The sequence below is a fragment of the Asterias amurensis genome, chromosome 12 (assembly GCF_032118995.1).
Source record: "Asterias amurensis chromosome 12, ASM3211899v1".
Classification (NCBI taxonomy): domain Eukaryota; kingdom Metazoa; phylum Echinodermata; class Asteroidea; order Forcipulatida; family Asteriidae; genus Asterias; species Asterias amurensis.
Window position 1 is genome coordinate 18,751,162 of NC_092659.1, and position 11,866 is coordinate 18,763,027.

Sequence of the window (11,866 nt, forward strand, 5' to 3'; positions counted from 1 at the left end):
CCACATTCAATTCATCATTTAATTGTGTAGGAAACAAGGTTATTGTTTGTCATATAAAATGTGTACTAATTACATAAAAGCTTGAATAAAGGGGAAGTAATTGTGATGGCTCCATGCGCTTCATATTGAGGGTATATTTAACTACTGCCCTTTGGGGAAATCTTCAACCAGTATTTATCAGTCCATGTCAATGCTTGCATAATTTACAGTAATTTGTACGTGTGTCACGCTTTGAGAGTTTTGAGACAACAATTTGATGATTTTTTTTGTTATAACTAAGGCAGAGCGACATAACCATGCAAGTAACCAAAAAGATATTATATGTTTCTACTGAAATTTTATAAATTTATTTTCTTTACTGATAAAAATATAAATAAACCCTGGGAGTTAGACCATAAACAAAATCATTCCTTAAAATCACCTGGAAATAGATTATTCTTTTTTTTAAACATAAGAGTATATGCTTAAATGAACAATAAAACAATTTTTTTAGTAATTGTTTGTCACGATTTATATGTTTAAAAAATAGATAAAGTTGTTTGGGGGCTGACTCCGCCTACCCCTTTTGTGACGTCAATTGAGGCAGACTTTGCCCACAATGCGATTCACCGTGCAGGGTAATCCGAATGGACCGTCTGCTTGCACAGCAGCCACAGTGCGTGCAGTCTGCTCCGTGACCATAGTTCTATACGTAGGCATCATACCAATCAAGTACCCAGACGTAGTGTACGAAGCCGGACTACACATTTTCTCTTCAAGTATTGCGCCTCTTCAAATATTTTTCAATGTTTTTGTCCAAAGATCGAAAAATAATAAAGAATAATGAAAAAATAAATAATTTTACGTTGACTACAACTATAAAAACATGTAGGCCTAGAGTATTGCAAAAGCCTAATGTAATTTACTTGTAGCTGCATATTCAGTTTACATGCATTCTGGAATCACAGGTATGCAATAAAATAAAATAAAATCAAACATGGAGGTAAAATTGGACTTTGCCAATGTAGATGTAGCCACATAAATAAAAAAATTCAACATTAAAAAGCAAGACTTGTCCCCAAACTGCCTCAATCAAAAATTCAACAACACAAGTATAGAGTTCACAGCGCGATATTTATATGAGCATTTCTAGGTTTATTTCTTGGAAAAGAAATCATTTAACACGATAACAGCCCGTCATGCCCATGGCTCTGCTGTGCACACAAGGTTTCCATGCTGGTCAGCAGACAACATGACAGCTGCCAAAAACAGTACACAACCCCTAGCCCACGTTTTCCCGGTCGAGCATCACAAAACACAAGGCTTATTTACATCGTTCCTACAAAACGGTTCACAATATTTGTAATGCCAGCTTGGGCAGACAATCAACTAACTAACGTTGATCATGTTAAAATACTGTATGAAATCACTTACCTCATCAAAAATATGAGCAATAATTGAAAACGAACATCCTCCCGTAAATGTTTCGTCAGTCGCCATGTTTGACAGGATACAAGTAGCTATTAAAACATCAACCAATGGGGAGTCAGCTTTTCAACAGGTTGGGCGGAGTCACATTAATTATTATTCATTTATGCGCGTAATTATGTTACGTGTCAAGCAAACCAATCAGACAAGGGGGAATATAGGACAACACGCACTCTTTTTTGACAGGCACTTGGATTGGTCAATGTATAATTAATTCATACGCATTCTGTCACATAACTACCAATCTTGTTAGCTGTGCGCACGTTTGACGAATTGGTCCTTTTGAACTTTACCGCTCTGTCATGCCAATGAGAACTTGTGTTGTGTGTGTAGTGTATGTCACTGATATGGTAATACACTATTCCGTTGCTGTATTGTACATAATAGTTTTCAGAACTCCAGCGGTAATCAGTGGTGAACAGAAACCGTAGTAACTGGTTGTCGATACAGCGAGCTCCAGGATTTTCATAAACATACAAGTGAGCACTGTCGCTAAGAAAAAGAGACTTGATATTGAAGGAGGAATCTCTTGCTGGTCGTAGTTTTACACTTCTGTCTCCCGGGAAAGAACATCCAGCAGAATTATGGATGGGATAACCAAAGCTAACGAACATGTCAAGCGGCCCATGAACGCCTTCATGGTCTGGTCAAGAGGACAGCGCCGTAAGATGGCCCAGGAGAACCCCAAGATGCACAATTCCGAGATCAGCAAACGTCTCGGTGCCGACTGGAAGTTACTTTCCGAGGAGCAGAAACGACCGTTCATCGACGAGGCCAAACGGCTAAGAGCCCTCCACATGAAGGAGCACCCGGACTACAAATACCGCCCACGACGCAAGCCCAAAAACATGATGAAGAAGGACCGGTATGCCTTCCCAATCCCGTGTATACCCACAACAAGTTCCTACGGACCAGTTACAACATCAGCTAGTGATATAACAGCCGAGAAGATGAGACAGTACCTACCATCCGCCATGTCCGCCCACCCCTACTCAATCCTCGATCACCACAGCTCCAAACTCGACTCTTCACCGGCTATGCGAGCCGCTGAGATGGCCGCTGCAGCCGGGGCGCTATACCCCTCGCACCTGTCGCCGTACCTGTACCCACCAACACTACCAGGGAGTGCGTTCGGAAAGATCCCTCCAGGCGCAACCAGTCCAATCCCTCCACATGCTCACAGTGTACACAACCAATCTCAGTATATGATGCCGTACGGATGGCCAGGGAGTCCTGATATTCAACGACCGGTTGCGTACATCTTAGTCAAACCGGACATGGAGCCCCATTACGGGGTGCCCCATCCAGCCATTCGACCCACCGTACCCGTACCGACGAGACCCACCGCTGCAATATAAGACGAACTGCCGTCTTAAACAAAACTCTGTACAGCCTTTTAAAACTGAGACTTCTACGATGGCTTTCTGCTGAACTAAAGACAGTACGAAATGACGAGCTAGCTTCATTGCTAGTGATGTACTATTATTAAACACAGTACCTTTCATGAGTTTATTTCTCTGCGAACAAAGTTTGACAAGGGGTGAAAAAATTGTGTTTGTATATAATCTCTGACTAGATTGAATCCCCTATGTATATTATACTTATTTTTCGGCAGGTGTTTAAAATAAACTGTTTTAACACAGGGCTATTTCGGCTCTTTGCAAAATTCCTCATTCATGTTATTGTGATTGTAAAAGGTTTTAGCACAAAATAATACTACACAGTGTTTAAATTAGAGTGTGATGATTTTGACAATGATAAAGCAACTATAACTTTTGTACAATTATTATTTTCAAATCCTATACTTGGGAAAAACATAGTGTTATCTGATTGAAGTTTAATCCACTGTTTATTTGTTTTGTATGCAACTTATTTCCATGTTTATTTTACAACTTAGCCTATCATAGCACAAACGGTGTGTAAGATGCGCGAAAGAACTCATTTTGTTTCATTTAATACTTTTCTCTGAAATACCAATCGTGGCAAAAATTGCATACAAAACTAAAACTGGTTTAGATGAACACGAAACTTGTTGAAAACAAACAATTATTTGTCTCAAATGAGCAATATTAGCAAGTTTTAAGATGAATATTTTTAACCAGGGTGGAAGTATTCTCCTTTGTGGACTAAACGTTTTTCTCTACCTGGTAGAAATATTATATGGGTAAAAACAAAGTACTAAATTACTCAAAAATTATTCAGTTCTACTTTTTGTTTGTGGAATTTAAATTACGCAGTGTTTGAGCTAGCACAGTTGGGTTGTGTCCAAAAGAATGTTTACTAAGTTTTGTAACAAATTCAAAATTGTTCTTGGATGAGGAAAAGTCAACTTTGATCTTGAAACATGGGAGCAAATTTTATCAACCAATAACATTTTCAACAATTTTATGTTGGTTCTGTATTGTGGAAAGAAGATTTGAAAAAGGCAAAGACGCATAATTTTGTTATAAGATTGTATAAAATGTTGGTGAATTTCTTATTTTGAATACAGTTTGACCAGGCCTGGTCACATCCATTTTACTTGAATGATGATACTTCTTGATAAATTCATGACATGTTTGAACAGTTCTAATTCACAAACCCCTTTTGGGGAGCTGTCGTTTTGCTGACACAAAAAAATATATATTGAAATCTCTTGATGTTTAAGTTTGGAAATTTAACAAAGTTCGACCTGTTGTAATTAAGGGTCATTTTAAAGACTGTTTATGCAGACTTCCTCGGTATTTCTGAGGTCATTTAAATTCGTTTAACACTTCTACCTTCACTCACCAAATGGACTGCTCAAAATATTACTATTTTGAGCTAAATTTACTCATTTATATATCTAATTCTGTTTTTATATGGCATTTCTTGTATAAGTTCACACAGACAATCTCAGAGTTTTGAGACAGAACTAAGATTCTTCTTGGCATAAAGAAAACCTTCGCTCTATCTAACCCTACAATTTCAAATTCTCTAGAAACTTACTAGTTTTTTTTGTGGTTTGACAAGTGTAACTTTGGTTTGACAAGCTTACAAGTGTGTACTATTTACACTTAAAAGTGACAATTCTTATTAGAAATAAGGTAACAAAATACGCAATAACAGTAAGAGATTTGTTTTTCTTGAATTTAAATTTTTGTTTCAGTCATTTTTTTTTTTGACAGTTTTTTCCAGTTGTGAAATTTGGTAGCCCCAAAACACTCTTTAAAAATTCATAGTTTGTGGTGTGGGAATAGTTTTGGTGTATAATGTTATCTAGCTTTATTTTTACAGTCCAAAATGTTACCAAGTAAACACATGGTTTTTTTTTAAGTTCAACAACAAAACCAACTTCTCATTTTATTCTTTTTGGAAGATGGGTCCTGTTTAGAATTGACTGTTTGGTGTTTACTATCTGTAATTAATGTACATTTTTTGTTACCAATGTTGAAAATGTTTGTTACAACTGCCTGTGCAGTGGTAAACGATTTATGAGAAATATAACACGAAAGAAGCTAAAGCTTTATGGTTTCAAAATGTTTTGTCTTTATTGTGATTTGTGGTAATAGTTAAGTTTGCTTATTTTTAGGGAAGTCGGTTTTTTAGTACTCTATCTTCTTATTTGGTGGAGGAAATTTTCATTGCCAACATGGAGGTGCAATATTGGTTAGGGGGCTCGATATCATTTTCTGTTTCACAAATTGTAACTAACCAAAGAGATAAAAACAATGCAAACAAGATTGTTAGTGGCCTGACGTTTCAGCCCTTGCAGAGTTTTTCTCGAACTTAAAGAAAGACTCTGTTATGGTCGATATGTCGGGTCATTTACTACTTGTTTTTCATAATTTAATTGTTTCGATTATTAGAGAAAGGACCTCTCTATGCTACGAGCAACAATGACGAATAATTGGAAAGGACAATGCTGCCCAATTCATAAAATATGATCACCGGAAGTGTCATTTTAATAAGATAACTGAAAAGACTTAACACAAAAGAACATCGGAGTTATGTGTATGCCTACTTTAGAAGTTAACAACATTTTCATTTTGCCGCAGGGAGCAAAGCTTTCCATATTTTACAGTGGGGAGATACGCTTGGGATACTTTTGCAAATAGTTGTGAAAAAAAAAACACTGGAAATGTCACACTCACTTATTAGTCAGCTATCTCACTTTTACAAAAAAAGTTCAGGAATGCAAACTAGGTTTTTATTACTGAGTCATAAAATGGTGTGTTGTGATTATTTGAGCGCGGGTGCATTTTACTTTCCCTTTGCTTCTTCACAGACGCTGCACTATTCTACAAAGCCTGACTCAAAGGGGCATTACTTCATTCCACAGTGGTGCTTTCGTAGAAAGAAAAAGCTTAAAACTTGTTTTCTTGGCCTGTTACGCATTGTGTACCATCGCTATTCTTCCGTCCACAAAAGCAGCCCAAACACAAGTATAAAAGGCATGAATAGCCAAGTCATTGCTATGCAATCTAAGAGCGCTTAAAGCTTTTTTTTTTTTTACTTCACCCCATGAGCGGTAATTATATAAAAGAAAAATAACCGAAAAGGCATAAAATAACAACACAATAAAAAAACACGGGGAGACTCAATAGGCACGTATGACATAAATAAATAGATGAAAGGCAGATTGCGAAGAGCTGTTCACTGCTGAAAAGGATTTAAATGAAGCACGGACAATGAAGGGTTAATACTTAGTAATATGCATGATAATAAACGCCTAGAGGATATATTCAATGATGAATAGCCCGGCCTTGGCTGGAGTAAATAAGACTAAACCACTGTGAATAGACCAGCATGAATAGTTAGGTGTGGCTATTGTGCCTGGCTCAATAGGCAAGCTATTGAAGTTTGCAAAAGGGACAATAGCAATCCGGGGTGGATTTGTACAGCAGACTGGCCGCGTTGTCAATGGGGCGGAAGCTAAACCCACTACCAAAACACCTAACAGAAGATCGATTCAAAGTGTAAGTACAAGGGAGCGAAAAAATATATATCAGGGGGACTGTTTAGACGGTGAAAATACACCACTTGGAGCGGCGATTAAACCCGAATCTCAAATTAAAATGTTACAATTTAATGATGAATCGGACGCAGTTGGGACCTAGGAAGTCGTTCGCGCTCTTCGAAGCTTGTTGAGAGTTTGCCATAGAAATCTTTGAGTGTTTCTTTTAGTGATTCTTGTCCATCAGTTAGCACTGAATAAGTGACAACTCAAGGTTTTTTTTGGTTTAGCTCTTTTTGGTTGTTGCACACAAAGTAAAGGCCTAAACAATGACACGATTAGTCAAGGCATTGTTGGTCCAATGAATAGGCGGACAGCTGAAGAGGTTTGTTTCTTTAGAAAGTTGTGAATTGAGTTGGCGCTTTTTCCTGGTTAAAGATGAACACGTCTGCAAACGACCCGTGTTTCCTTTTAATTCCATGTTGTATTTTTTACTTTATTGAAACATACGTGCAGTTGACTTTGGTCACCAAAATGAGAAGACCAAAGATAGTTTTGTTGGGTGTGTACCACTGTTTTAATGGTGATAGAAATAAATTCTTACAATTAATGTGTTAATTTGTTACAAATATAACCGATTTGCTGCAGCATTTATAGTCCCAAGCGTAGCTACCGACAGTGGTTCACGAAGCTAGATCCATGAACACGCGCTCACAGGTTTCTTCCAAATAATTAAATTCTCTTCCTATATGAATGAAAATATAAAAAAATATGTAGGCCTACTCGTAATCGAACAAACTTAACTGTGAACATTTAAGTTCAAAGTGTGTAACTGTTTTTTAGACATTGCCAAAAATCCATCACACAGGAAGAATAATCCGTACCTGGAATACACAACCTGAGAAACGTTTATGACAGTAACGTTTCCCAGATTAAACTTTTGTGTGGATAAAAACTGCTATCTTTTTTTCACAACCACATGACTTCACCGTGGAACGATTCTCAATATGATTTATACTGTCGAAAACTGCTGTACTTCTAACAAAGTACAAAATTGTTGCCATTAATTTTAAGAGCGATTTAATACCGAACACTTTCCCTTGATCAGAAGTTTCAAGACATAAGAGCTTCCCCGAAGGCGAGCAGAGTATACTGTTCGGAAAGGCGAGACCACACCGGCTCTTTCCAGAGCCAACATTTTCATAAAAGGGATTTACGAGTTCTATCCGCAAGTTTACTATTTATTGATAGTTTCTTCCTATAAGAGCCCCATTTTGCGATCAGACATCACCAGGACCCAAACCAATCGATGAGTTTAGGACACATCTGTCAGTCATGACATGGACAACCAAATACATGTTAACTTTTCTGCCATATATCTTACTAAAATCTTCACAACTCATCATTGCAATTTTATAATAAATGTTGACTTCATGTGCAGTTCCAATTCTACATTTTAAAAGAAAATACATACAAGTGCATTAAGCGTCTGAAAATAGTCGCTCAATCTATAAGCTGTTACGTGTGGCATTCCTCATGCCACTCTTAAAAACATCACAATACAAAGCAATAAAAAGAGACCATAGTTGGACAAATTCCATGTGGACAACAAGCCCTTCTCAAGGACTGGAAGAAAAATACTTTGGACACAAAACACCGGCTGAAACTTTCGAATCTCTCACAGTCCCCTTTTCGTTGGGGTGTTTTGTCACTTTTGTCCGGGAGTGAAAAGCCAGATTTGTATCGCTGGCCGATTCAAACTGGCACAAAGAATCCATATTGAAATGTTTAAAGGAAGTCTTTTATGGGCAAGTGTACCTATTTACATGTATCTGGGTCGCTATGCGAAAATAAGAAACCCAAACTATACAGAAAAACACTTCTATTTTTAAACAAATTGTCATTTTTTGTACGTCATGTCTGGATCGTTGAGGCTACAGTTCTTATTTAAAAAGTTTGTTTTTATGTTGTCAACGAAGATTCACTGGTTATGTTTACCCCATTTCGAATCCTCCAGTTAAACGGTATTTTCAGCTCGCACAGAAATGGGTGAAAATAATTCAAAATCTTGTGTGCCAAATGGTGTTATTGCTTTGAAGATCAAAATGTACATTCTGTGACAGGACATCTCAACCTTTTTACAACATTTTGTCAACTAATTTTCGGGTGTCCAACCGACTACCGATCTAGTTGACAAGGGAAGTTGAAAGACGTAAAGGTGAGTTACTTTCGAACCTAGAAGAGAAGAAATAATATTGCAAGGAAAGGCAAAACAAGACTAGCGCAAATAACATGTTTCTGTTCGACTATATTCAAACCATTTAGACAGGAACCATTGTATACATAAAAAGGTTATCCCTCCTCCAACCCTAAGCCAAACCCAACCATTGTATACTCGATCAAATTTAACAAAAATCTTAATTGATACATGATTTCTTTTCAAGTTGAATTAAGCTTTAAGTCTAGCTTGGGGGATAAGTTTATAAAAAATATTATTTACATATCCTTTTGAGGTTTTCTGATAGAAAATCCCCTTGGGTCAAGAAGAGTTATTTTCAAGCAGAGGTTTTCAAAACAATGAAACTGTAAAAGAAAATCTGAGACAATGATGTATATTTTAATCTTAAGGCATCTAACACTGTAAATACATTATGAAAAGAAATGTTCTCGAAATGACACCAATAGGAAAAGAAGTCCAAGCAGAGGTTTTCACACAAAAAAATGAAGCTGTATAGGCTACGAAAAATCTGAGACAATGCTGTATTTTAATCTTAGTCTAATGGCATCCAACACTGTAAAAAAATCATGAACAGAGATGTTCTTAAATGACACCATGAGGGTAGGTTGGGACGGGGAGCAGCCCACAGATTCTCCTTAGAAATGCTAATTACTATTCAATCTATCTAATCTGAACACGGTCTTTTTGTCCTCCCGTCTATTCATTCCATTGTTGGGTACCACTGCTGAGAAAACTACTGAACAGACCCTTTAGTTGAAAGCTGAATCGTCGTGAATAGAGCGAGCATTCACTCCCTCTTCGCACCGGGGATAACTCTTCAAAAGCCCCCGTCGATATCCCATTCACGACCCGCTCGGCGGTCGCCGGACTATGAATGCCCCGAATTATTTCCAATTTGGGGGAGCACAATAGACACAAGTAACTCTGGAAAAAGCCATGTGTTGCTTTCATTAGATAGGAGAACAAAAGGAATACAAAACTCTATCCTAGTAAGCTCTATTCTTAGCTTTTCAGTGCTATTCAATGCCGCGTGCAAAGCGCTTGGTGGTTTCTGGCAGGTTCATCAAAAGCGGTCATTCGGGCCTATTGAAAAACCCTTACAGAAACTATGTACTGATTTAGCTGGCTAAATACTGAAAGCAATTACAAAAGTAAAGACAGCTTATTTCAAGTGGCTGTTTCTCCACTATCCTTATCTCTTGTTTTTGTCGAGGGAGGGTTTAGATGAGAGGAAAATGGTGCATATTATTCATGAGTTTTCACACTACGTTTTAACAGAAAAAAAAACCCACATCAAATTCTCACCCGGGATCAAAACTAGGCGGGAATTATTTCGACCCTTACACAATGGACTACTGAATCAACACTTATTGTTGGTTTATTTCTTGTTTTCAAAACCTTTTGAGCACGGGGCACATTAGTCTGCTTGGGGACACAAGAAATAGAATTACCTCGCAGTGAATGGGTGGAAATTTCGTTTGTGATTGTGTGGCGAAAAGAAAGGAAAAGCAATGCTCGTGCAATTAAGGCGTAATAAATCCACAGCTGATGCCCGCCAGAGCAAATTCGGATGCCGCGTGTTTTGAGCGGTAAACGGTATGGGTTTTGTTGTCAGTAAGAACATCGGCTTGGTAAAATGAATTGGGTAAAAATTAATTGGGGAAAGTTTACATGATTATGATTAAGGTTGTATGTTGTGTGTGTGTTTTTAGTGATGTAATTAGCCAATTAGGGCGTACATGTTTAATAAGGTATGTAGGCCTACTAATTTGATGATCATTCTGTATTGTTTTTGGCCTGCCAATCAATTGTGTTCATTGGATCGTAAGCATAGAGAAATGACAGACTGTTGGTAAGAAAAGCAAATTCTAAAGGTGTGTGCCAAAACCGAACGTTACTTATATTTGTTTATTCAAACAGGATATTGCACCAACTCACAACTCGTTTTTCGATGAATAAATATTAAATTTGAACTTGCCTTGCCACGATGAGGGAAAAATAACTATGTTTTCTTCTTTTATAAATGAAACTACGGGAAAAGGATGTCAAACTCATTACTTACTTCGCATCCCATCCAAACGATACGGTAAAATAATTTCTGAATGGTGACCAAAACGCCCTCACAAGGCGAGTGAAATATAACAAATAAGTTATCAAGAGGATGTATTTTTAGATTCTTCGCGGTTTTCTCTGTTACTCTGAATTCTGTACGTGAATGAGGGCTTACGCATTACCCTTGTGGTGTATTTTACACAATGGAAAATTGAACCCCAAAAAGTTTGTCTTTGTTCAACTTGGACCCCACGGATGAATTCTTCAGAAAAGGGAATAATAGAACCATGGACTTAGAAATACCTCCATAAATAGACCAACCATTGCAGAGCCCCATAAACCCGATCCAAGGTGCTTTGTTTATATTATGGATAATTAAATTCTTCGTGCAGATGAGAATATCTGACATTTGTTATCGAAAGGCAATACATGGGTAGAATTAAACAATATTTAGCGTTGCTAGAAGTACTAAACTGTGCGTTGATACTTCAAAGAAACGGCATATTAAAAATGTGGTTTAGTTGCTTACCACACTAACGCCACCGTATCGTATCCACGGCCTTGTGTATGCATCAACCACAGAGCGTGCAACTGCAAGTTCACAAGCATGTCCCAGAATTTACCCTTTTCTTCTGTTCTGTTGGCCACATTTATCCGGTTGTTGGGGTTTTCAATGTTATGTCTTGCCAACATAAGGTAGTTGACTTTGACAGTTAGTAGCGGCATTTCGAGGAAACTGCGCCGTGCCCCGTGCTGAGGAAACGGCAGGCAATTCCTTCAGATTCGTCATCTCTTTCGTACTTTACTTTTATTAAATGTGGTTTGTGGTTTTTTTAAGCTCTTAAAAGAGTTCTCAAGCTTGTTTTGGAACGACCGAAATGGTTGGACAATTTTTTCTGCCCAGGCCTCTCTATCCCATTATTTAAATAAAGACACATAGACCTACAAATATTGTTTTTTTTATGGTTAGAAAACAATCACAAAGAGCAAATTTTCTAAAGGAATGTTTTACCTCAGTAATCCTACTATAATAACATGAAATAGCCCTAACAAGTCACCAGTTTCTTATTTCTATTGACGCGATAGCACCCACAATCCAAGGTAGGCGCTCAAAGTCCCTACAATTTAAACTGAGACGATTTGCGTTATTTTAATAAAACACCATAACTTATGACGAAGTGTTCACACTGCAG

The 11,866-nt window shown here is 37.6% G+C and overlaps 1 protein-coding gene across 1 annotated transcript; it reads left to right on the forward strand.

The window, feature by feature from the left end:
- The first annotated feature begins 1,857 nt into the window (after positions 1-1,857).
- On the forward strand, positions 1,858-4,948 carry LOC139944815 (transcription factor Sox-14-like). The gene has a single exon (XM_071941928.1). It carries the CDS (start codon positions 2,052-2,054, stop codon positions 2,823-2,825), a length of 774 nt encoding a protein of 257 aa, XP_071798029.1. The 5' UTR covers positions 1,858-2,051; the 3' UTR covers positions 2,826-4,948.
- Positions 4,949-11,866: the final 6,918 nt, after the last annotated feature.

Coding starts and splice junctions, on each gene's coding strand:
- LOC139944815 (XM_071941928.1), top strand. CDS start 2,052: ATGGATGGGATAACCAAAGCTAACGAACATGTCAAGCGGCCCATGAAC.